This window comes from Mesoplodon mirus (assembly GCF_964341445.2).
Source record: "Mesoplodon mirus genome assembly, chromosome: 14".
Taxonomy (NCBI): Eukaryota; Metazoa; Chordata; class Mammalia; order Artiodactyla; family Ziphiidae; genus Mesoplodon; species Mesoplodon mirus.
In genome coordinates this window covers 16,726,448-16,754,065 of record NC_138990.1, presented here as the reverse complement: position 1 = coordinate 16,754,065, position 27,618 = coordinate 16,726,448, and the positions used below count along the sequence as shown (strand labels likewise).

The following is a 27,618-nucleotide window of genomic DNA, read 5'->3' as shown; positions in this document are numbered from 1 at the left end:
AGAAACTGGATCACTGATACATTCCTGGTGGGAATGGGGAATGGTACAGCTACTCTGGAAAATAGTTCAGTTCTTAAAAAACTAAACATACATTTACCATACAACCCAGCAATTGCACTCTTGGGAATTTATTCCAGAGAAATGAAAACTATGTCCACTCAAAAACCTGTATACAGTTACACAGTTGTTCATAGCAGCTTTATTTGTTATAGTCCCAAACTGGAACATCTAAAACTTCCCTTAATTGGTGAATTATTAAACCATGGTAATCCATACCATGAAATATTATTCAGCAATAAGAAGGAATGAACTGTTGATCCACATAACAACTTAGATGTCAGGGGCACTGTGCTGAGTGAAAAAGCCACCGTCAACAGATAACATACTGTGATCTCTATCACATGATTCTATTTATGTAACATTCTCAAAATGACAAAATTATTATAGAGATCAGTGGTTGCTAAGAGTTAAGGGTGGGGAGGGAAGGCTGTGACTATACAGGAGTAACGGGAGGGTGATCTTTGTGGTGATGGAATAGTTCTGTCTTATTGAGGTGGTAGTTACAGCAATTTACACATGATAAAATGGTATAGAACAATAGGCACACGTTGTACCAATGTCACATCTCTGGGTTTGATATTTTACTGTAATTATTTAAGATGTAACTGTTTGGGGAAACCAGGATAAAGGCACATGAACCTCTGTACTGCGTTTGCAACTTCCTGTGAACCTTTAGTTATTTCAAAATAAAAAGTTTTTTTTTAATAAAAGCTACTTTTTGAGTACCTATTATCTGCCAAAGATTTTACTTGAACTTTTATATCTCTCTAACTACACGCTGAAAATTGTAGGTATTCTCTCCATTTAACAGATGAAACTCAAGAAGCTTCCATTTATTTTTTTCTGAAGTCAGATGCATCTCTTAGGATCAAGAAAATATGGTAAATTGTCCGAGGTTAAGTGAGTGGTGAGGAACTGCAGCAGGATTTAAACCTGTCTGCCTCAGTCCAAAGCCCACATCCTTTGTAACCTCCTCTTCTAAAGTACTTGTGTCTTGGAATTAAGTAAAAGTGGGGCTTGATGTCAAGGTGAGGGAAGTGTTCATTTATTTATTTATAATGTATTTGTTTTATTCATTTAATAATTGAGCATCATGTGCTAGATATATAATAAATGATACAGAAATGAGAGGTATGTTGATACAGAAATTAGAGACATGATCCCTTTAAAGTCGCTTAGAATTTAGTGGAAGGGACAGGGAAACAAATGATTATAACACATCTTATAAAATACTAAGATAAAAATATATAAGGCTGGGGCTTCCCTGGTGGTGCAGTGGTTGAGAGTCTGCCTGCCAATGCAGGGGACTCGGGTTCGAGCCCTGGTCCGGGAGGATCCCGCGTGCCGCGGAGTGACTGGGCCCGTGAGTCACAACTGCTGAGCCTGCGCGTCTGGAGCCTGTGCTCCGCAGCGAGAGGCCGCGATAGTGAGAGGCCCGCGCGCCGCGATGAGGAGTGGCCCCCGCTTGCCGCAACTGGAGAAAGCCCTCGCGCAGAAACAAAGACCCAACACAGCCAAAAATAAATAAATAAATATTAAAATATATATATATATATATATATATATAAGGCTGTATGGGAGCTCAGAGAGGAAAAGCATGTAACCTCTCCTGGGGCAGTGGAAGGTTAGGAAACATTTTTAGCATGTTCTTGTTGCTCAGAGACGTGGCACTGTTGAAGCCATGAACAAAGACAAAAAGATAGATAAATTGAATTTTGTTTATCCCTATAGTTAAAAAAAAAAAGTGCTAGTAATGAAAAGAGGTAATAAGAGTGCGGGAAAGTAAAGAAACTTAGTGAAAGCATGGATAAGAAGAGCAAACAGGAAATCATTGCATGGTTTCTGTACTAGTTGCTAGAGGTGAGCTGCAGATTTCTTTAAAATTACTAGAGGCAGGGTGCTCCCCTGGTGGCGCAGTGGTTGAGAGTCCGCCTGCCGATGCAGGGGACACGGATTCATGCCCCAGTCCGGGAAGATCCCACATGCTGCGGAGCAGCTGGGCCCGTGAGCCATGGCCGCTGAGCCTGTGCGTCCGGAGCCTGTGCTCTCCACAATGGGAGAGGCCACAACAGTGAGAGGCCCGTGTACAGCAAAAAAAAAAAAAAATTACTAGAGGCAGAAGCAACAAGGAAATTGTAGTTAAGTAATTCACGGTCCAAAGAATAAAAGCAAACGAGGTATACAAAAGAAGCACATGTTTTCCTGAAATTGAGACCTGAGTGAAGTTTTCCCTTAGGTTTCTTATAGAGAGGGTTCTGTGATATAGTATATAACATTTTCAATAAATTCCCTAACAGAGGTTTTAAAATGAGTTTAGCAAGTTTCTTACAGCACGTCTAGAGCTTAGGTGTATATTGGAGATGGTGGAGAGGGCTTGGACAGGGCAGTAGGCCTGGGACCACAAATGGTATTTGTTCATCTTATTCTCAGTGTAATGAAGCACCATAGGCTACAGGAATTACTTGAAATTTGCATTTTCAAAGAATTTTTAGCTGTAGTTGGGAGAATGCCAAAAAAGAAGAAAGTAAGAGGTATTGCTGAAATTCAGCCTGGTTGTGATAAAAGGCTCAACTAAAGAAATAAGTGCATTTACAGTTTGCCTTTTTGCTTTTTAAAAAATTCCTCAAGTTTTTTTTGTCTCCTGGTTTTGACAATTTAAACTCTTTTCCTGTAAATCTCACAAGTTAGTGTGCCTTACAAAATACCAAAGTGAGAATTGGATTAAAATAATGGGTTTTATTATGCTTCTTGAGTATAATAAATGTCATTGTGGTATAGTTAGTTATATATAATTCATGACCTTTAGGATATTTCCTTATATAGTGACAAATAATAAAGTTTATATTTTTAAAGAAAACTTTGTTGATTTTGACGATTTGGAAAGAGCTCTCTCTAGTTACTTGAAAAGGGCAAGGTTACAGCAAAAATAATGTTAGAACTAAGAATAACATTACATAAGGGATTTAGCAATTTTAGATGCTCTTTAAAGACCAAGACTGTTGTTTTCTTCTGTCTTTTCACATCTTGCACACACAGTGCCTTGAATATAGTAGGTGCTCGATAAATATTTGTTAAATATACAGTGAGAGACAAATCCTGTGGAAAAGGACTTTGTGCCACCCCTTTATCTCAGATATTTCTCTTACGGCACTTAACATACTGTATATGTATTTCCACAAGTAAACAATACATTCTCTGAGGCAGATAGCTAACCTATCTTTGTATCTTTTGAATTTAACATAGTTCTTGACATATTATCATTGTTCAATGGGTCTAACATATTTTTTTTTCCTTTAAAGGCATTTGGATAGCTTCGTGATAGAAAAGGCCCTTTTCTTCATCCATTGATGGTTTGATAGTGGGCTGGGAAAGAAAGTTGTGGTCCTCCACGTTAGTCAGCAAATACTTGATTGATTTGGTATTTAGCTTAGTCAAGTAAGTTACCGATATGTTCAAAAGGACTTTTCTAAAGAGTTAACATATTTTGATGACAGTAGTTAGAAACTTAATTCTAAAGAATGCCTAATTGATGATATTAATTATTCAAATTAAATAATTTCAAGACTGGTTTCTGCAGATATAAATATTTGGCAATTTTTCTAATAGTTTTGTTAAATATCAACACTAAGTGGGTTTTTTTGTTATTAAGCTGTAAATTGTTTTGAGAATTATAGCTATAAACCTTTAAATTTTCACTTAGTATATCTTTTTCAGATAGGTAATATGGTCACATGGTACAAAATTCAGAAAGTAAAAAAGGATATATAGTTAAGTCTCCTTGCCAGGGAAGCAAACCTCCCTTCCTGAATCCAGTCACCTAGCTGTTCTTCTCAGAGGGAAGCTAAGGAAATAGTTTAATGTGATTATTTTCTTTCTACTTACAACAGATTGAAGATCTCAAACAGACAAATCGTGGCTTGGAAGAATGTGTTAGGAAACTCTTGGATGGTAAGGAGGTGGTAAGCAGTCAAGTAGAGGATTTAACCAGCCACAATGAGCATCTTTGTCAAGAATTGATTAAAATTGACCAACTAGCAAAGCAACTAGAAAAAGAGAAAAACTTTGTGGTGGATACTGCCGACAAGGAACTTGAAGAAGCAAAGGTATTAGATTTATCACTGATCAGGTTTTTTTTTAAATTGAGGTATAATTGACATATAACATTATATTAGTTTCAGGTGTACAACATGATTCAATATTTGTATGTATTGTGAAATGGTCACCACAAGTCTAGGTAACATCCAACTACTGATCAGGATTTTAATTCTGCTTTAAACATCATGTAGTTAGTTATTAATGCAGTGGAAAAAGTGGCATTCTCATTTACATCATTTGAAAGTTTTTTAGATTTGACATTGTAATTAAATGTCTATTCTAAGGATTAAATTGTTTTGTGTCTCACATTTTCTTTTAAAAATTTTTACTCAAAAATTTTCCTAAGTAATATGTAGTCATAGTAAAAACCCAAAGCAATGGGAATGTTCTTTATACAGAACATTTCTCTTTCTCCCTAATCCTTTTTTCCTCTGCAGAGGTATCTACCAACAAGTATATATATATATTTCCATTCTTCTTTTCTGTTTTCACACATACACAATTTATTTCACACTTTAAAAAAAGGTGTTTTTTTAACCAAAGCTTTTTAATTTCTATGTAGTCAAATTTGTCAATCTTTTACTGAATTCTGAGTTTTGATCTTTTATTTTTTTGAGGTCCCACCCCCTTTTAAAACATTTGAATGAGACTTCCCTGGTGGCACAGTGGTTAAGAATCCACCTGCCAGTGCAGGAGACACAGGTTCGATCCCTGGTCCGGGAAGATCCCATATGCTGCAGAGCAACTAAGCCCGTGTGCCACAACTACTGAGCCTGCGCTCTAGAGCCTGCGAGCCACAACTACTGAGCCCATGTGCCACAACTACTGAAGCCCTCGGGCCTAGAGCCCGTGCTCCGCAACAAGAGAAGCCACTGCATTGAGAAGCCTGCGCACCGCAATGAAGAATAGCCCCTGCTCACCACGACTAGAGAAAGCCCACACGCGCAGCAACAAAGACCCAATGCAGCAAAAATAAATAAAAATTTAAAAATATATATTTAAATAGAGTTTATTATTTTAGAGCAGTTTTAGGTTCATAACAACGTGAAGCAGAAGGTAACAGAGATTTCCCATATACTCCCTGCCCCCACACATGCCTAGTCTCCCCCATTATCTGCAATCCCCCACCAAAGTGGTGCATTTGTTACATTTTATGATAAAGAATTGACATATTGGGACTTCCCTGGTGGCACAGTGGTTAAGAATCCACCTGCCAGTGCAGGGGATACGGGTTTGAGCCCTGGTCTGGGAAGGTCCCACATGCTGCAGAGCAACTAAGCCCATGCACCACAACTACTGAGCCTGCACTCTAGAGCCTGCAAGCCACAACTACTGAGCCCATGTGCCACAACTACTGAAGCCTGTGTGCCTAGAGCCTGTGCTCCACAACAAGAGAAGCCACTGCAATGAGAAGCCTGCTCAAAGAGTAGCCCCCGCTCGCCACAACTAGAGAAAGCCCGTGCACAGCAACGAAGACTCAACGCAGCCAAAAATAAATAAATAGATAAATAAATTTATTTTAAAAAAGAATTGACATATCATGATCACCCAGAGTCCATAGTTTACATTAGGGTTCACTCTTGGTGTTGTACATGCTATGGATTTGAAGAAATGTAAAATGACATGTATCTACCATTATAGTATCAAACAGAGTAATTTCACTGCCCTAAAAACCCTCTATCTCCACCTAGTTTTGATCCTTGTTTAGGAAGGCCTTCTCACCTCAAGAATATTTTCTACAGTTTTCTTTAAAAACTTCTTAATATGTATATTTAAAGTTTTAATCCTTCTGGAATTTCTTTTTGTTCTAGTATGAGGTATGGTTGAATAGTCCTTTCTTCAGTCACTGATTTAAAGTGCCATTTTAACAGCTACTGAATTCTTATATGTGCATGGATATGTTTCTGGATGATTTGGTTTCATTGATTCATTTGCCGTCTTCTATGCCACTACCATATTATTTTAATAACTATAGCTTTATGATATTTTGATAAACATTTGATTTCTTGATTAAATTTTAGTATCCTATCATGACCTTTAGAAACTAGGAATTTAAACACTACTATAAAATGAAGACAGTTTGATTTCTCATTGTTGTCTAATGGCTTACAGGCAAGACACATGGTATGTCTGAAAGCCAGAAAACAACCTGTTGAATTTTTACGTGATAACATGTGCTTATTCATCTTGATTTTATTTATCACCAAATTAGTAAATTGTGTCTGCAAGATGGTAGTTTCCGAAAGCTAATTGTTATTACATGTTATTTCCTACACATCCTTTTAATATACTCTTGGTAGCATATATAATATAATAAAGCATATATTATTATATAATATAATAAAAAATAATTATATTATTATTTATTATAATAATATAATAAAGCATATTATATGGTACTCTTGGTAGCATATGATAAAGCACTTAAATAAATGATCAGGCTATAAACATAAGTGTTATTGAAGACATTATTTGTTACAGTAGTTTGAAATCTAAGAGCCTAGTTAATGAACACTAGGATGATATTTGTTTACATACAGTAGCCTCACTTATTTAGAGTGTGTAAAGGATAAGTCTGTATTAGTGAAAAGTCTGAATAATGGAATATTTAAATACATGAAGTTTATTACTTTAATATAAGGACACAATCATCTTGAACAATGTTGCCTGGAGGAGGTCCTTAGGAGAACTGTTTGAGAGAGTAGATAAGAATGATTTGTTTTTAACTTGCAAATTATTTATCTTGTAATAGTTGCTACCAAAGTATTTGAAGGATATTTAAAAGTAACTTAACTATTTTCAACATTCTCAACAAACTTTTTTGTATTGTTTCTTTTTTAGTAATAGTTATCGTTCATTCACAGTTTAATGGTAAATTGAGTTCAGTCTTAATTATAAAAACTGTCAAAAAACACTGGATTGATGTTTTATTATGTCTTTCTTGTTTTCTTCTTCAAATTTAAAATTAACAGCACTCCTTCCCAGACTGTGGGAAGCCTAGTTGGCCAAATTCCCATAAAGAGAATGCCTGGTTTAGAAGTCATCAATTTTAAAGGGTTGTTAAGGTCTGTGTTCTAGAGAGAGAGTGAGTACTCTTTGAGGGTGAATCCTCTGCTATCAAAAAGAAGAATTTCAGGAATGCAGAACATCTAAAATAAAAGAGCTAGGATTTACCTAAAACTGAAAATATTAAATTCATAGACGGAAATTCTGCCTAGCTCAGAAAAGAGTGTTTCTAGGAAATAGATATCCATATATGTATGATGTGGAATGTTTAGTGTATTCGAGAATTGGAAAGCTATTTGTAGAAGAGGTGGACTGTAGTCTTAGGGTAGAGATAACATTGCTGATGCAGGGAAAACATTGGAAAGTTAATAAAGAGAGGACAAAATGGAAATAGGTCCTTTGTGTTGGTAAAATGCCCTGAAATGAAAACACCATCCTCAATAAGGGGATGTTCCAGGTAGAATGGGGATTAGAAAGATGCATGAAAGGTGCTGGGAATGTGAATACCAATGCATGTTGTTATCATCATGAAGTCATTGGGTGTACAGTTTAGGCATCCAGTCACTGGGGAGAGATTCCTTGTCTGATTTGCGAGATGAGACTTGAAACAGGAGAATTTCTAATTTGAGAGCTGAGAATGTTTGGGTCCCTGTACTATTTGAGATTATTCTTTAGATATGTGGAGGTAGAGTCTGAGCTAAAACTACTGTTTGCCTAGAATTGAGATAGTATTATATTTATTTACTCAGAAGAGTTTACTTTTAGTCATGTTTTTAAAGTCCACTGAGTAACTTCCTCCATCATTCATTCCATGAAAATGTTTTGAGGGTTTACTATTATCTATCACTATGTAACAAGTTACCCCTAAATCTTAATGACTTCAGACAACAAACATTTATATCTCACAGTTTTAAGTGCAGCTTAGCTAAGTAGTTCTAGTTCATGCTTTCTCAGGAAATTGTAATCAAGGTGATGGCCAGGCTCCAGTCATGGCTTGATTGGTATTGGAGGATTTGCCATTAAGATGACTTATTCAGGTGACTCTTGGCTTTGGCAGGAAGCTTAGTTCCTTGACATATGAACCTCTCCCTAGGTTGTTTGATATATTCTTTTTACAAAAAATATGTTTATTTATTTATTTATTTACTTTTGTTTGCATTGGGTCTTCGTTGCTGCGCGTGGGCTTTCTCTAGTTGCGGTGAGCGGGGGCTACTCTTCATTGCGGTGTGTGGGCTTCTCATTGAGCTGGTTTCTCTTGTGGAGCACGGGCTCTAGGCGCGCGGGCTTCAGTAGTTGTGGCACGTGGCCTCAGTAGTTGTGGTTCTCAGGCTCTAGAGTGCAGGCTCAGTAGTTGTAGCTCGTGGGCTCTAGAGTGCAGGCTCAGTAGTTGTAGCACACGGGCTTCAGTAGTTGTGGCACGTGGGCTTAGTAGTTGTGCCTCGCAGGCTGTAGAGCACAGGCTCAGTAGTTGTGGTGCACAGGCTTAGTTGCTCTGCGGCATGTGGGATCTTCCCAGACCAGGGCTCAAACCTGTGTCCCCTGCATTGGCAGGCAGATTCTTAACCACTGCGCCACCAGGGAAGTCCCTTGATATATTCTTTATGGCATCTGGCTTCCCATTGGAGCCAATGATCCAAAAGAGACAACAAGGAAGAATTTCCAGTGCCTGTTATGATCCAGTCTCAAGAGTTACATACCGTCACTTCCACCATATCCTGTTCTTTAGTATTGAGTCACTAAGTATAGACCACACTTAAGGGGGAGAGAAATTAAGCTCCATCTTTTGAAGGAAAGAGTATCAGAATTTTGGGACATATTTTAAAGCTCCCACAACCGTAAGCCTTCTTTGATCTTTTCTTCTTGAGTTGTTATCATTCATGACTTAATGCAGTGTTTCCCAGATTACTGAACACAAGTTTGTGAAATATGAAGAAACAGAATTGCAATTTTACCATTACTAGTTTCTTCATACAGTTTATATTTTTAATTAACATGGGGCCATTAATGGACTGGATCTCTGGTAGCTCTTGTCGTTACTATTACTTTGTATGTGATTCGGTCAAAAATGCTTCAGAACCTACCATGAGGAAGACAAGGCATAAAGCCTGTATCGGTTTCTGACCTGCACCCCCAACCACACATGCTTATTCCCTCTCTGTCTCCCTGATTCATTTTTCTCTAGCACTTTCCTACTACTTTCCTCCTCCTTCCCTCTGCTGCAGCCACACTGACCTCCTTACTATTCCTTGGAATTTAGCAGACAATCTTTTGCCTTTTGCTATAGCTGAATGTTCTGCCTGGAATATTGTTCTCCTGAATTTTTACATGGTTGACTCCCTCAGTGGGGACTTCCCTTTAAAACTTCCCTTTAAAAAATCACCCCCTTTAAAATTCCAGCCTATTCCTTCATAAACACTCCCAATATTCTTAAGGATATTGCTCTTTTTTTCTAATGTAGTATGTAATTTATTCATTAGGTTTATTTTTTGTTGTCTATCCAGCTGGAATTTAAGGTGTCCAAAGGCAAGGATCTTTGTCTATTTTATTCGCTTTTTAAAAATCTTAAGTATAGAACAGATGTGAATGCTCAATATATATTTTTGAATGACACAATGACTGTCTGATATATACTTTACCTATTATCTTTTATTTTTCTCTTTTCAACGAGAATGTAAGCTCCATGAGGGTAGAGGTTTCTGTCTGTTTTATTCACTGCTATAGCCAGCATGTAACACAATGTCAGACACATAGTAGACCCTCATTAAACAATTGTCAAATAAATGAAAGCACTGGGCTGGCATCTTTTCATTTGGGCCAGTTATAAGTCTGTTTTTCAGAGTGGAATAAGCATTAATTTTTTTATCTTTATAAAAGTAATACGTATTTTTTTAATAGAAGAGTATAATGAAGAAAATAATATGTACTGTAATCACACCTTGCTATACCTAGACATAATCTATCTTGCTCAATTTACTTATTGGTTATGTTCCATCTGTATCTAGGATATGTGTGTATAAATTTATTTTTTACAAGAATGTCTCACACTAGATAAAAATTTTGGCAGTGTGAGTTTTTATACTTAATATATAGGGACATCTTTGCACATAATTCAGTATAGATCCATTTTTTTTAGTGTCTACGTAGTAGTACACATTAAAGCATTGAAAAATTATCAAAATTTTCCAAAACTATATATAACCTTATCTAAACTGTATGTAAGTTATATTCCATACCTTAACACCCCTTAGTATTTCATAAACTAAAATATAACTGCCAGAGAAATCTTAGAACTTTGGTCTAAAGAACAAATGAGAAGCAATAATTGCAGAAAATTCAAATTTAAAATATAACAGGAGACATTTTTGATTAGAATAACAAGGGGGAGGTTTACGAATTGAGAAATAAATCCATTAAACTAATATGCCAACTTTTAACAAAGAGATTTACAGCTTTACATAAAAACATAGTCACTATCCTCCAGGAACGTATAATCTAGTCATAGACTAGATATATGATTGCAGGTGGCTATACTGTAAGACTTTTTAAGACAATGTTATAAAACTGATACAAAAAGTATTTTGTGGGTTGGATTGAACTAAATTATTAAAAGAATTCAAAGGAAAGAGCAATCACTTCTGACTGTGGTGACTGGGGAAAACTTACTCTAGTCATTCTTTTGACTCTTCCCCATTATCATCTTCAGAATTATAATTAGTATTAACAGTTCCAGTTTATGAGGAGTAATTTGACAAAATAAAATCAATTCGTATTTTATACAAAACATTAGACAATTTAAAGGAACTGCTTCATTTCATTCTAGGTTCTTTTACCATCAAAAGTAGGTAAACATAAGAGTGGATTATCTTTTCTTTCATAAAGTATTCACTGTCTGCATGTTTTTATTTTTAAGCAGCTTCTGTTTTTGATGCTCTCTTTCCAATGAAATCAGTTTAAACATTTTACACCTAAATAACAATTTTTTCTGGCTTGTTTTTCAGATTGAACTCATTTGCCAGCAAGATAATATAATAGTATTGGAAGATACAATAAAAAGGCTCAGATCTGTAAGTACATTTTTCATAAATATATATTAAGGAATCATGTTTATTCTGTTAGTAGGACAGCAAAAATTGTACATATGTTTTGGCTCTCATGCATTTTGTGAACAATAAAAAATGTTTGTTTTCTAAAATCAGCACTCTCTGCCTGATGCCTAGGGGTACTCCCATCCGTAAGAGCGATGCTATTCTTGCTCTATTTCATCATTACCCCTTTCTTTCCTGGGGCTGGAGAGAACTTTTGGTTGGTTTTATTAATACTCTTAGCTGTTACTTGATTAAAATGATGGCTGTGAGTAATTTAATTCTCAAAATGTAAGATGTATTTGTGTACACATTTATTCCTCTTAATAATAAATATTTTTAAGTCAAATGTTGTTACTTAGTTCTGAGTAATATGTTCTCTTTAACAATGTGAAATGAAAATTGCTCTGATTAGACATTTTAGTGTTATCATTTAAAATATTTGAAACATCCTCTCTAAAATATCTGTACTTTTTTCCCAATAAAGTATTGGTAAAATAAATGTTGTAAAACAAATGTTTCTAAATATATTAAAGTGAATGGAAATGCACTTGAAAGTATATACAAGTATAGAATATCCAGCATTCATTTAATTTATTCATTCATTGAACAATTATTGAACAGAGCTTGAATGCTACGAACAGATGCTTTAATAGTAGCATACAAGTTTCTCTAAGCAAATTAATTCCATTTCTAGGATTTGTTACTAGATCTGATACAAGAAACAATTCTGGCCTCTCTGAAATTTCTTCACTATTTTTTCTTCAAAGTTATTGAGTAAATGTAGGGACATTTTCAGTGAAATAAAAATACACTACATTCAGAAATGCTGGAAAAGAAAGGTATCTAACTGCTTTTTAAAAAGTATTGATGAATTATTATTTTTTGAATTATTTTCAAAATACCAAATTTATTATTTTTAAGGATCCTTTTAAGGATCCTTTTGCTTTTAAATTTCATTTAGAAAATGATGCTATAGTTTAGCTTGAAATAATGGCCTAATTTTTTCCTCCTTGGCAAGATAATTTTAGAGACTGAAAAAGCACAAAATAAATCTCCTTCCAGACTTGATTCCTTTGTCAAAACTTTAGAAGCAAACGGAGAATACTACAAGAGAGAAGCTCAAAATTTGAGAAAGATGATCAGAAGTAGATCTGAAAGCCCAAGACGCCCATCTCCATCTTCCCGGGTAGGTTTTGGAAACTTGTAAATATTTTGGAGTTTGTTGCTCAGTGAGTTTTATTCTTTGATTTATCTAATCTGGAAATAATTCCTTTTAATTTGGCATGAATTGGTATACCAAGGAGGATGGGAGACAGAGCTCTCTTTGATAGCACAGTGGACCGTTGAAATTGCCCTTTATCCCCAGCATTAGTAGTGGTTGGGGGTAATCATACAAATGTGGAGCAATTTGGGATGAAGTTGTTTAAAGGAGAGGCGATTTTTAAACTTTTCTCATCATTTCATTATATCGTCATGTTTGCTTAACTAGAGATCGTGTGCTGCCATCAGTAGCACCTTTCTATCAGTAACACATGTCAAAGAATAATTTCAGATTTCTTTTTTTTTTAATTTTATTGAAGTATAGTTGATTTACAATGTTCTGTTTAATTTCTGCTGTATAGCAAAGTGACTCAGTTATACATATGTATATTCTTTTTTTTTTTTTCTTTTTGCGGTATGCGGGCCTCTCACTGTTGTGTCCTCTCCCGTTGCGGAGCACAGGCTCCGGATGCGCAGGCCCAGCGGCCATGGCTCACGGGCCCAGCCGCTCCGCGGCATATGGGATCCTCCCAGACCGGGGCACGAACCCGTATCCCCTGCATCGGCAGGCGGACTCTCAACCACTGCGCCACCAGGGAGGCCCCATATGTATATTCTTTTTCATATTCTTTTCCATTTTGGTTTATCACAGGATACTGAATATAGGTCCCTGTGCTCTACAGAAGGACCTTGTTGTTTATTCAGATTTCTTATGTAATAATTGTAGGGTACAAACTGTGATGTAGAGCTTTTGAAGACAAGAAGAGACCGTGAAAAACTCAAATGCATGCTGGAAAAATATGAGCGTCATTTGGTAGAAATTCAGGGTAATGTCAAGGTTCTCACATCTGAGAGAGACAAGACCTCTTTTCTGTATGAGCAGGTAAACTTATTTATAAGTAAACAAAATACGGAAATACTAATATTCAATTCTAGAGATAGGTAATTCTTTAAGTTCTATGAGAATGCTTAAATCTGTCAATCAAATTAATCTAACATTTGGGAATTGCCTTTGTTCTTATGATATTCTTAATGAAATGTAATGTATTTGTGTATGTGTGCGCGCACACACACACACACACACACACACACGTGTTATCCCCATATCTGAAAAAACTCATATACATGCATAGAAATAGTCTGATTTTTGGAATAAGAAATGGGGAAAGTGTTATATGTTAGGGTGTGGTGAGTTCAAGGTAAAAAATTTGGACTTGGGGGTTAAAAAATACAAACACATCACTTTGATGTACTGTCAATCACTTTAGGAATTGCCATATAATTTAATTTACAGAGTAAAATCAGTTTGTAGTTTATCTCTATTTTTAGCTTAAGATTATATAACCCTTATTAATCAAATGGCTTCTTGACTCAACAAATAAACCCCATATATCACCAATATAATTTATTTTTAAAATATCAAATTTTATTAAGAATTACAGCTACTAAGTGCAAGGTTCTGGGCTTGCTACTCTAAAAGATAGAAAAAATAAGCCAGACACTGTTTTCTATGTTTGCAATCTAGTTGGGGAGATAAAATATATTGTCTTGTATTTACTTTTTGTTACTTTAGTGTAAGTAGTCTAGAAGATATTGTAAGAAATAAAAGAGGTGAGTACTTTTAGTTATGGTTATCAAGATCTTTGCTAGACGATGTGGAGTTTGAGTCCTGAAGGATGAATGGGGTTTCTTCTATCTTGAAAGGGGTAAGAAAGAACATTCCAGACTAAAGGAATGGTATGAAGCAAAGGATAAAGGTGGGAAAGTCAGTACATAAATGGATCAGTTTATGACTAGAGTAAAAGTATATGTCAGTGGAGTAAGGGCTTGAGAGGTAGACTAGACTAGAGCAGGAGTCTGAAAACATTTTCTGTAAAGGCCCAGATAAGAAATAGCTTGGTCTTTGCAGGCCATGTGACTTCTGACACAGCTATTCAACTCTAGTGTTGTAGTGTGAAAGCACCTATGGATAATATATGAATGAGTTTGGCTGTGTTCCAGTATAATTTATTTATGAACACTGAAATTTGAGTTTCATATTCTTTTAACCTGTTGTGAAATATTCATCTTGTTTTGATTTTTTTAACCATTTAAAAATATAAAAAACATTTTCAGCTTACGGAGTTACAAAAATAGGAGGCAGGCTGGATTTGGCCTGTGAACTACATATAGTTTGCCAATTTCTAGACTACATGGTAGAAGCTGTTCAGTGGGCCCTATAGGAGGTTTATACTTTGCTTTCTTATAAGCAATGGACATTCTGGGTTTTTTTTAAGTGGAAGAAATATAATGAAAGCTACATTTTTACAATTTTAATCTGGTAACGATTCTTTATTATCTCTTACCTAATCTTTCTATGTTATCATCTTATATAACAATTTATCCTTCAGGAGAATTGGAGGAGGGGGAAACCATGGACTCTTTTTTTTTAAATTAATTATTTGTTTATATTTTTGGCTGCATCGGGTCTTTGTTGCTGAGCGCGGCTTTCTGTAGTTGCGGTGAGTGGGAACTACTCTTCATTGCAGTGTGCAGGCTTCTCATTGCTGTGGCTTTTCTTGTTGCTGAGCATGGGCTCTAGGCACGTGGGCTTCAGTACTTGTGGCATGCAACCTCAGTAGTTGTGGTCCACGGGCTTAGTTGCTCTGCGGCATGTGGGATCTTCCCGGACCAGGGCTCAAACCTGTGTCGCCTGCATTGGCAGGCGGATTCTTAACCACTGCACCACCAGGAAAGTCCCCATGGACTCTTTAGAAGGCTGTTAACAGTAGTCCATGCATGAAGCATTAAGGGACTAATCTAGGATGCTATCAGTGGAAATAAAGAGAGGGACAGATGCAAAAGACACTGAAAAAGAAAACTTAACAAGGTTTGATTTTAGCACAAAGGAGGGACAAATGGAGATCACTGAAGTTCTGTTTTGAATGACTGAAGAATTTTGGTAATAGAAAAAGAAACAGGAAAGTCATTGGTGATTTGAGGGAAAAGATGTGTTTGGTTTCAGAGAGATAGAGTAAGGTGATGGCGGTACATCAGGTAGTAACTGCCATCAGGCAGTAAGAAATGTGAGACTGGAGTGGGGAGAGAGGCAAGAGCTGAGTATGTAGATTGAGAAGTCGTGTTTTGAGCCTTCAGAATGGATGAAGTTTCTGAATGAGAAAGGTATAAATAGAGGAACAGAGAAGTCAAGATGGAATCTTGGGAAGTTTTATTCAATTGGTAGAGGAGCCTTTGAAAGAGATAAAGAAGACAGGAAACTAAGGCAGAACAGTGTTATACGCCCAAGGAAGGAAGGAATCTCAAGGAGAGTGTTGAAGGCAATGGCAAGTGTTGCCAAAATATCAAGAACAGGAACTGAGAAGAGGCCATTAGATTTGGTGAGGTCATTACCTAAAATTCTGCAGAGTGGTGGGTATGGGAGCCAGGTTAGACTGGGGAGAGAGAGTGGGAGGTAAGGAACAGGCAAGATGTACAATCCATGGCACTTAAAAAAAAAACAAAACCTGTCAAAGGAAAAAGAGACATTTGATGGTAAATGGGGCAGCAGGATTTAGTGACAGTTTTTCAAGATATGGGAGTCGTGTGCATGGTTGAAGAAGTAGAGAAAGAGCCAGTGGAGAGGGTGGTATTCAAAAAAAAGATGTGAAACAAAAGTAGGATTCAAAAAGTAGGATATGAAATCATCTGTAGATATGGAATAGATTTGGAACCTGAGGATGGTTGTTGAACAAGTGTGTAAAGAGTTTGTTGTGTTGTCAGTAAGGATTGATGGGCCTGTCTGTCAGGGTAAAAGTAGCCAGGACATGGAAATGGCATATACATTTTTTTTTTTTTTTTTTTTTTTTTTTTTGCTGTACGCGGGCCTCTCACTGCTGTGGCCTCTCCCGTTGCGGAGCACAGGCTCCGGACACACAGGCTCCGCGGCCATGGCTCGCGGGCCCAGCCGCTCCGCGGCATGTGGGATCTTCTGGGATCGGGGCACGAACCCGTGTCCCCTGCATCGGCAGGCGGACTCTCAACCACTGCGCCACCAGGGAAGCCCGGCATATACATTTTGGAGAGAAAGACTGGAGCACTATGATATTTTTTAAACCAGTATTCTACCTGAATTGTGCTGAATTTAAATTTATCGCAAAATGGATGGAGTAAACCCACAGCCAACATCATTCTCAATGGTGAAAAACTGAAACCATTTCCTCTAAGATCAGGAATGAGACAAGGTTGCTCATCCTCACCACTATTTTTCAACATAGTTTTGGAAGTTTTAGCCACAGCAATCAGAGAAGAAAAAGAAATAAAAGGAATCCAAATCAGAAAAGAAGAGGTAAAACTGTCACTGTTGCAGATGACATGATACTATACATAGAGAATCCTAAAGATGCTACCAGAAAACTACTAGAGCTAATCAATGAATTTGGTAAAGTAGCAGGATACAAAATTAATGCACAGAAATCTCTTGCATTCCTATACACTAATGATGAAAAATCTGAAAGAGAAGTTAAGGAAACACTCCCATTTACCATTGCAACAAAAATATAAAACACCTAGGAATAAACCTACCTATGCAGACAAAAGACCTGTATGCAGAAAACTGTAAGACACTAATGAAAGAAATTAAAGATGATACCAACAGATGGAGAGATATACCATGTTCTTGGATTGGAAGAATCAGCATTGTGAAAATGACTATACTACCCAAAGCAATCTACAGATTCAGTGCAATCCCTATTAAACTACCAATGGCATTTTTCACAGAACTAGAACAAAAAATTTCACAATTTATATGGAAACACAAAAGACAACAGCTAAAGCAATCTTGAGAAAGAAAAACGGAGCTGGAGGAATCGGGCTCTTGGACTTCAGATTATACTACAAAGCTACAGTAATCAAGACAATATGGTACTGGCACAAAAACAGAAATATAGATTAATGGAACAGGATAGAAAGCCCAGAGATAAACCCACGCATATATGGTCACCTTATCTTTGATAAAGGAGACAAGACTATACAGTGGAGAAAAGACAGCCTCTTCAATAAATGGTGCTGGGAAAACTGGACAGCTACATGTACAAGAATTAAATTAGAACAGTTCCTAAAACCATACACAAAAATAAACTCAAAATGGATTAAAGACCTAAATGTAAGCCCAGACATTATAAAACTCTTAGAGGAAAACATAAGCAGAACACTCTATGACATAAATCACAACAAGATCCTTTTTGACCCACATCCTAGAGAAATGGAAATAAAATAAAAGTAAACAAATGGCACCTAATGAAGGTTTTGCACAGCAAAGGAAACCATAAGCAAGACGAAAAGACAACTCTCAGAACGGGAGAGAATATTTGCCAATGAAGCAACTGACAGAGGATTAATCTCCAAAATATAAAAGCAGCTCATGCAGCTCAATATCAAAAAAAAAAAAAAAAACCAACCCAATCCAAAAATTGGCAGAAGACCTAAGTAGACATTTCTCCAAAGAAGATATACAGATTGCCAACAAACACATGAAAGGATGCTCAGCATCACTAATCATCAGAGAAATGCAAATCAAAACTACAATGAGGTATCACCTCACACCAGTTGGAATGGCCATCATCAAAAAATCTACAAACAATAAATGCTGGAGAGGGTGTGGAGAAAAGGTAACCCTCTTGCACTGTTGGTGGGAATGTAAATTGATACAGCCACTATGGAGAACAGTATGGAGGTTCCTTAAAAAACTAAAAGTAGAACTACCATATGACCCAGCAGTCCCACTACTGAGAAAACCATAATTGAAAAAGAGACATGGTTCATTGCAACACTATTTACAATAGCCAGGACATGGAAGCAACCTAAGTGTCCATTGACAGGTGAACGGATAAAGAAGATGTGGCACATATATACAATGGAATGTTACTCAGCCATAGAAAGAAATGAAATAGAGTTATTTGTAGTGAGGTGGATGGACCTAGAGTCTGTCATACAGAGTGAAGTATGTCAGAAAGAGAAAAACAAATACCGTATGCTAACACATATATATGGAATCTAAAAGAAAAATGGTTCTGAAGAACCTCGGGGCAGGACAGGAATAAAGACGCAGATGTAGAGAATGGACTTGAGGACATAGGGAGGCAGAAGGGTAAGCTGGGACGAAGTGAGAGAGTGGCATGGACGTATATACACTAAAATGTAAAATAGATAGCTAGTGGGAAGCAGCCGCATAGCACAGGGAGATCAGCTCGGTGCTTTGTGACCACCTAGAAGGGTGGGATAAGGAGGATGGGAGGGAGACGCAAGAGGGAGGGGATATGGGGATATATGTATACATATAGCTGTTTCACTTTGTTATACAGCAGAAACTGACACAGCATTGTAAAGCAATTATACTCCAATAAAGATGTTAAAAAAAAAGTCTAAAAAAAATGGATGGAGTACCATATATATTTCTTCGTAAAACACTGTCTCTTTCATTGACTGCTTCCAAATTAATTTTTTTTTAATTTTTGGCAAAGCTTGTAAACCAAGCTTCTATTTGTAGACATTCATTTACATATGGGGGCATCATTTGCATTTATATGTGTAAACTCATTAAGGAATTATACCATTATCCTGCTGCATGCATATTAATATAGGTTTGCATTTTAACTGGCTGGTTATAAGATAGCTGTATTTATTTCTGTTCTAAAGCTTGTTAAATAAAAGTCTATCTGTGTATTTAAATAATAGGCACAGGAAGAAATTGCCCGACTTCGACGAGAAATGATGAAAAGCTATAAGTCTCCTAAATCAACAACAGCACATGCCATCCTCCAGCGGGTGGAGACTGAGAGAGATGTGGCCTTCACTGATTTACAAAGAATGACCACAGAACGAGATCGTCTAAGGGAAAGGCTAAAGGTTTGAAAGAATTTTATCTATACAAGCATTTATGAGACACAATGCAGTGACATTGAAAGCGCTCTGTTTTGTTTTTGTTTTTTAAACAGATTGCCCAAGAGACAGCATTTAATGAGAAGGCTCACTTGGAACAAAGGATAGAGGAGCTGGAGTGTACAGTTCATAATGTAAAGAAAAATCACTTTTGCACTTTTGGCTATAAACTCTCAGTGATTCCCCCCTTTCCCCCTTTTCTGTGTTCAGAGAAGTTGGTTTTTTATCCTAATATATTTATGGTAGTATGTATGGTGTAAATAGTCACTTTTTCATTATTTATTTCCTTCTAAAAAATGTGAGTGAAGTCTTTTTTTGTGTTAGGTTGCAAAGTGTGTTCTTTTAAAAAAACCATTAGGGATGCATTCTAAGGGATTTTAGCAACTTTTTCATCTCCTTGTTTCATTATCGATAACATTGCCAGAGATTGAAAAACTGGCTTATTCTACCTAAAGAGTAGCTAGGGTAGAGAAAATTATAATGAAATGGCAATTAATGAAATGTATTTAAACTGAATTTAATTGTGAAGCATCACCTTTTTACTAATCAAGCATTTGAGATGCTATGAATATATATTTGAAATGTTTTGACTATATAAGCAGAATTAAGGGAATTCAACTTTCTGTTAACCAAATTTAATTGATTATATTTCTGAATTCATCTGTTTTATGTTGTTATAATGAGTTTTTAAAAAAGCAGTAGGCAGGAGAAAAACATTATTTTTCATAATCCCACTTTATATATGTAATTTGTTAATGGCTGAGCAACAATAAGATATCCTTTTGCAAATAAACTGTGTGTGCTATAGTCCAGCTGAACCAGACTGAAAATATAGATGCGTATACTGTGATAGGCTTTATGGAAAAGCTGTGCAATGGCTTGTCTGAGTTCCTGCTCCATGGTCGCCTTGTCCATACAGTCTCCTGCAACGTTCAAGTCTAATCTGATCATCTCATTGTGTGAATCTTATATACCGGTTTGTACAAAGAGAGGATGTCTCTTTAGGAAGATTACTGAAACGTTTTTAGTGATGGCAGTAACTTTGTCATTCTGCTTATATAGCTTGATGATGAACGTATGGAACAAATGTCAAATATGACTCTGTTGAAGGAAACCATAACCACCATGGAAAAAGAAATGAAATCACTAGCAAGAAAGGCAGTGGATACTGCAAGTGAACTTGGCAGACAAAAAGCAGAGAATAATTCTTTGAGGTAAACTCAATTACCATTAAACAACTAATAGTTTAACTATAAATAATAGCTCTGCTTTTTGTAGTGTATTTTATAGTGATAATTAAGTTATTTGTTGACTGTATTTTCTGAGAGGACTTTTATGAAGCAGTCATAGACACCTTAGCAGACATTAAATGATTTCCTGAAGGTCAGTCACAGACTGGGAACGCCACACTTAACTAGTAATCTTAATCTTATATTTGCAGAAAGCCTCAATGTTTAGCTGAAATAGCTTTTACAAAGCCCTTCTGTGTAAAGAGCATATTTGACTTTGGTATTTCACTGTATAATTTATTTTTGTTTTTTATTTTATTTATTTATTTTTGGCTGCATTGGGTCTTCGTTGCTGCATGCAGGCTTTCTCTAGTTGCGGCGAACGGGAGCTACTCTTCATTGCGGTGCATGGACTTCTCATTGCGGTGGCTTCTCTTGTTGTGGAGCATGGGCTCTAGGGCGTGCGGGCTTCAGTAGTTGTGGCGCGTGGGCTCAGTAGTTGTGGGGCACAGGCTTAGTTGCTCTGTGGCATGTGGGATCTTCCCAGACCAGGGCTCGAACCCATGTCCCCTGCATTGGCAGGTGGATTCCTAACCACTGCACCACCTGGGAAGCCCTCACCATTTAATTTACCTTATAACTTTAGTTATGTTCTGGGATCTGAATGATATAAGAAAGCACAAAGCACCGGTTTGATAGTAGCTTAGGAAAGGGGTAGTTTAGCATGTAATAAAAGCCATAGCAGAGAAATAGGAACATGTAATAGAACTTCTATTAATTGAATGCCACGTACTGTGCTTAGCACTTTCTACATATTGCAGAAAGGTAGCAGAAGATATTCCAATTGAAGCAACCTACAGGCAATGACGTAGGGGAATAAGTTTTTGAAGACCTCCATGTTAGTGTTTTACTTGTAGTATCTATTGATGTGAGAAATAGACATTCTACAGATTCAGTAAGATTGAATTTCAGTGCATTTATGAACATATGAAATATAATAGTTCATATGAGTATGAAGTATATTATTAAATCTACATATAATACTTGGTTCATATGTGAATTCCCAGAATCTCCTCTTTGGTCTTTCACGGGTCTGTGGTGCATATATTGGAATCACTTGTCAGGACAGAGAGTCACTTAAATTTTTTCCCTTCATTTATTTTTTACTTTCCTGCTTAAAAGGATATTGCAAGCTCAGGTAAAATAAAAATAGTAATAAAATAAGAAGGACAACAAAGAAAACTTTGGAAAATAGAGAAAAGCATACTGGAAATTTAAATCACCCATGATTCCATAACTCAGGGAAAACTATTATTAACATAGATCATTTTTCTAACCAGAAATAGATCTATCTGTGTGTATAAAAGCTTTCTGTGTAATTGATATCATCCTATATTAAGTTATATATTTGGCCAGTTTCACTTAATTGTATACCATAAACATTTACACATGTCATTAGAAATTCTTTGAAAGCACTATCATGGTTTATTAAAATATTCTAACAGATAAATGTACAATAAGTTAGAGGGTTTTTTGTGTACAGTTGTTTTCTTTTAACAGTATTATTCAAGTTTAATTGATATATGTACAGTAAACTACACATATTTAAAGTATTCAGTGTGGTAAGTTTTGACGTGTGTGTACCTGTAAAACCATCACCACCCTCAAGATAGTGGCCCTATCCATCACTCCACAAAGTCTTCTCATACTCCTCTAACCTCTCCCCTATCCTTCCCTCCCCAGGCAACCACTGATTTGGCTTCTGTCATAGACATTTGTTTGGATTTTCTAAAATGTTATATAAGTGAAATCATACAGTATATATTCTTTTGTTGGGCTACTTTCACTCAGAATCATTATTCTGAGATTTATCCATGTTGTCACATATAATCAATAGTTTATTCCTTTTTATTGCTGAGTAGTATTCCATTGTATGAATATACCACATAAATATTTCAGTTGCTTCCAGTTTAGGGCTATAACAAATAAAACTGTTATGAGTATTCTTATATGGGTCTTTGTATGGACATATGCTTTTATTTCTCTTGGGTGGATACCTAAGACTGAGTCATATCATGGATATATGTTTAACTTTTGAAGAAACCATTAAACTGTTTTCCAGAGTGGTTGTATTATTTTATTTTACATTTGCACCAGCAGTGTGTGAGTGCCAGTTGTTACATATCCTCACCAGCACTTGGTATGCAGTATCTTTATAGTTTTAGCCATCCTAATAGGTACGTATTTTGGTTTTGATTTGCCTTCTCTAATAACTAGTAATTTTGAGCATCCGTTCATGTCCTTATGTGCCATACATATATCTTCTTCAGTGTCTGTTCAGAACGTTTGCACACTTTTACTGAGTTTTTTATAGTATTAAGTCATAAAAATCCTCTCTATATTCTAGATAAAAGTCCTTTGTTAGGTACATATATGTTTGGCAAATATTTTTTTCCCAGTCTATGGCCTGCCTTTTTATTTTCTTAAATGTCTTTTAAAGAGGAAATGTTTTTGATTTTTGATTAAGTAAAACGTATTGATTTTTAAAAATTTATATCCAGCTTTTGTGTTCTTTTAAAGAAATTGTTATCAAGCCTAAGATGAGATTTTTCTCCTGTGTTTTCTTCTAGCAGTTTTATAGTTTCAGTTCTTAAATTTAAATCTATGCAAGTTAATTTTTGTATATAGTACAAGGTGTAGCTCAAAGTTCAGTTTTTTGCATATGGATATCCAATTGTTCCAGCACCATTTGTTGAAAAACTTTCCTTACTTGTCTACACTGAATTGTTTTGTACCTTTGTAGTAAGTCAGTTGTCCATATATATTTAGGTCTGTTTCTTGATTATCTATTTTGTTTGGTGGATCTATATATATCTTGATGCCAATACAACATTCCTGATTCCTTTTTTTTTTTAATCCTCAAATTAGGTAATGTTAGTCCTCCAACTTTGTTCTTTCTCAGAGTTGTTTTGGCTATTCTGGTTCCTTTGCATTTTATTTTAATTTTAGAATTAGCTTCATAGTGTAAACACAAAAGCCTGCTTGGGGATTTGACTGGAATTGGGGAAAAACTCCCACTCATGAACACTTTCCATTTCTTTATTTAGGTCTTTAATTTCCCTCCGCAATGTTTTATACATATAGATCTCGCATTTCTTTTGTAAGATTTATCCCTAAGTATTTTTCATTTTTTGATGCTGTTGTAAGTGGAATTTTAGAATTTCACTTTCTGATTGTTTATTGCTTATATACGAAAATATCAATACAATTGTTTTTAAAAACTAAACTTTGTATTATATAACAGTTTTAGATTTACAGAAAAATTGTGAAGATAGTGAGAAGTTCCTACATACCTCACACCCAATTTCCTCTGTTAATAACATCTTACATTAGTATGGTACATTTGTTAAAATTAGTGACTCAACATTGATACACTATAATTAACTAAAGTCTGTAATTTATTCAGATTTCCTTAGTTTTTCCCTAATGTCCTTTTTCTGTTCCAGGATCCCATCCAGGATACCACATCACATTTAGTTGTCATGTCTCCTTAGGCTTCTCTTGGCAGTCTCAGACTTTCCCTGTTTTTGATGACCTTGACAGTTCTGAGGAGTACTGATCAGGTAGTTTGTAGAATATCTCTCAGTTGGGGTTTGTCTGATGGTTTTCTCATGATTAGGTTGGGTAATGTTTTGGAGAGAAAGATCACAGAATTAAAGTATACCATTTTAGTATACACAGATACCCAGGGTGTCATGAGTACATCTTATTGATATGATTCATTACTGTTGATTTTGACTTTGGTCACCTGGCTGAGGTAATGTTTGCCTTATCCAGAGTGTCATATAATTGAAATCATACAGCACATAGCCTTTTCAGACTGGCTTCTTTCACTTAGTAATGTGCATTTAAGGTTCATCCATGTCTTTTCATACCTTGATACCTCATTTCTTCCCATTGAATAATATTCTATCATATGTATGTACCACATTGTGTTTATCCATACACCTATTGAAGGTCGTCTTGATTGCTTCCAGTTTTTGGCAGTTGTGAATAAAGCTGCTATAAACTTTCATGTGCAGGTTTTTGTGTGGACAGAAGTTTTCAGATCAGTTCAGGAAATACCTAGGAGCACAATTGCTGAATCATATATAGAAAAACTTATTTAGCTTTGTAAGAAACTGCCAAATTCTCTTCCAAAGTGACTGTAAAATTTTGCATTCCCATCATCAGTGAAGGAGAGTTTCTGTTGCTCCACATCCTTATCGGCATTTGGTATTATCAGATTTTTGTATTTTAGCCATTATAAGTGTGTAGTGATATCTCATTGTTTTAATTTGCAATTCTCTAATGATAAGTAATGTGGAACATCTTTTCATATTGCTATTTGCCATCTGTATATCTTTGATGAGGTGTTTATTGTTTAAATGTTCTTAACCAATTATAATTCCAGTGACTTCTGCTTTAGATAAGCAGATCTCAGTTGTAAGTCTCCTAATTTGCCATACTTTTCAGTTTTTGGGGTGGTGATTTGTCTTGCAACTCACTACTCTGATATGTCCATGAAAAGTCTTTGATTCTCAGCTTATTCATCTTTCTTTTTATTTCCCCCACAACAGTGGGAATGATGGCTCCTAAGCTCTTTACATGTCAGGGCTAAAACCAAAAGTCCTACAATTTCTTTTTATTTATCCAGTATTCTACAACCGTGCTAAATATACCTTTTAGTTCTAGTAGCCTTTTTATAGATTCCGTTCAATTTTCTACATAGATAATTAGATCATCTGCAAATAAAGACCTTTTTACTTGTTCAATCTGCATGCTTTTTTTTCCCTTTATTTTTCTTGCCTTATTACACTGGCTAGAACATCCACTGATTTGTTGAATGGAATCAGTGAAGTGGACATCCTTGTCTTGTTCCACATCTTAGGGGAAGCATTCAGACTCTCAGTAGTTCGTATGATGTTAGCTGCATGTTTTTCCCAGATGTTTTCTATCAGAATGAAGAGGTTTCCTTCTATTTGTGGATTACTGAGAGTGTTTTTTCAGGAATGGATGTGCTTGGTCAAATTGGTCAGGATATATTATACTTTTTATAAATTTCTGGTCTCAGTTAACTAATGCTCTGTTTAAAATATTTTTTAACTGTATTTTTATAAATGAGATTGGCTAATAATTTGCCAATCTTGGTTTTTTGAATCAGATTTTGGTATCAAGGTAATATAAACTTTATAATAATCTTTCCAATTCATTTTGTCTTCTTTCATTATCCTGGAATACTTTATTACTTCCCAGTGAAGCCAATTAGGTCTCAATTTTTCTTTGAGGGAAGCTTTTATTTTATTTGTTTAATGGAAAAAGGGACAATCAGAAATTTCTTCTTATGCCTTTCTATATATTTTTTTGTGGCATTTGTCCATTTTCCCTAAATTTTAAAACATTTTTAGAATAATGTTGTATACAATATTCTGTCAACATTTTACCGTCCACAGAATCAGTAGTGATTTGCTCTTTTTCTAGTCTGTTATTAGTCTTTTCAAAGGACCAATTTCCCTATTGTTTGTCTTATTAGTTCATTGACTTCTGTTCTTTATTATTTCCTTTCTTCTATTTTCTTTAAATTTATTTTCTATTTTTTAATTTCTTAAGATGGATGCTTACATTTATTACTTTTAAGTCTTTTTTCTCATATAAACACTTAAGGCCATAAATTCTCAAAATACTTCTTTTAATGTAAGCTACAAGTTTTGTTATGTACTTCTTTATAAAATATTTTCTAATTTCCATTATGACTTTTTATTTGATCCATTGGTTATTTACATGTGTGATTTTAAATATTCAAAAAACATAATGAATTTTCCCTTTGTGATTGATTTCTTGCTTAATTACATTGTTTTGTTAACATACTGTTAGATTTAAAATTTCTGAAATTTGTTGTTCTCTACTTTTATGGCCAGTTTTTGGTAATGATCTGTGTATACTTGAGAAATTATAAATTCTGAAATAGTTGGTGCATTGTTTTGTATTTGTCCCTTTGTAATCAGATTTGTAATCATGTTATTCAGATGTCCTCTATTTGTACTAAATCTTGTGTTTCATTTACAGGAATTTCACTGAAAGAGTTGCCTGAACTTCTGGCTCCAATGTCTCACTTCTTGTTTTCTCTTGAACCTACTATAATCTGCCTTTCTCCCTCACCATCCTATCAAAACTTCTTTTCAAGGTAATATTTACTTTCTTGTTGCTCAATCCAGTGGTCAGTTATCAGTCTTCATTTTATTTGACCTATCGGCAACATTTGACAAAGTTGATCAGTTACATTCTCTTTCTCTGCTCCTTTAAACACTTTGTTCATTTGGCTTCTGAGATACCATGCTCATTTGATTTTCTTTTTATCTCTTGGGCTGTCCTATTCAGTCTTTTCTGATAGTTCTTCCTCATCTCCTTACCTCCAAATGTTGGAAGTGTCCCTGAGTTCAGTCCTTAGACTGCTTCTTTTTTATATCTATACTCATGCCTAGGTGATCTCGTTCACTATCATGTATTTAGTCTTGACTCTCAAATGTATATCTGTAGCCTAGACTTCTCTCTTGAACTGTAAACTTGAATGTCCAACCACCTTCTTGTCATCTTCACTAGGATGTCTAATAGGCCTCTCAAAATTAACATTTCCAAACCTGAGTTTCTCCACCCTTCCCCCTCTGACACACACAAACCCAAACCCACTCTTTCAGTCTTCTCATCTCAGTCAGTGGAAACTCCATTCATACTGAAACCTTGAAGTGATCCATGATTTCTCTTTCATATACCCATATCCAATCCAGTTGATTTTGTCTTCAAAATGTATCCAAAAGCTGAGTGTTTCTCACTACCTCTTTTGCAACCTTACTGTACTGAAGGATATTTTTGCTAGGTAGAGAATTCCTCAGTTTGGGAATTATTTTTATTTTAACACTTTGATGATATCC

The 27,618-nt window shown here is 35.6% G+C and overlaps 1 protein-coding gene across 1 annotated transcript in view; it reads left to right on the top strand.

Annotated features, from left to right (window-relative positions):
* The window catches only part of TSGA10 (testis specific 10), a 93,619-nt gene that overhangs the window by 18,054 nt on the left and 47,947 nt on the right, over positions 1-27,618 (top strand). The window contains exons 3-9 of the mRNA XM_082643278.1: positions 3,948-4,163; positions 11,160-11,225; positions 12,265-12,432; positions 13,234-13,389; positions 19,218-19,388; positions 19,478-19,555; positions 20,484-20,635. Of these exons, the coding sequence (XP_082499404.1) occupies positions 12,382-12,432; positions 13,234-13,389; positions 19,218-19,388; positions 19,478-19,555; positions 20,484-20,635 (608 nt within the window). The 5' untranslated portion in view covers positions 3,948-4,163; positions 11,160-11,225; positions 12,265-12,381. The remainder of the gene's footprint in view (positions 1-3,947; positions 4,164-11,159; positions 11,226-12,264; positions 12,433-13,233; positions 13,390-19,217; positions 19,389-19,477; positions 19,556-20,483; positions 20,636-27,618) is intronic.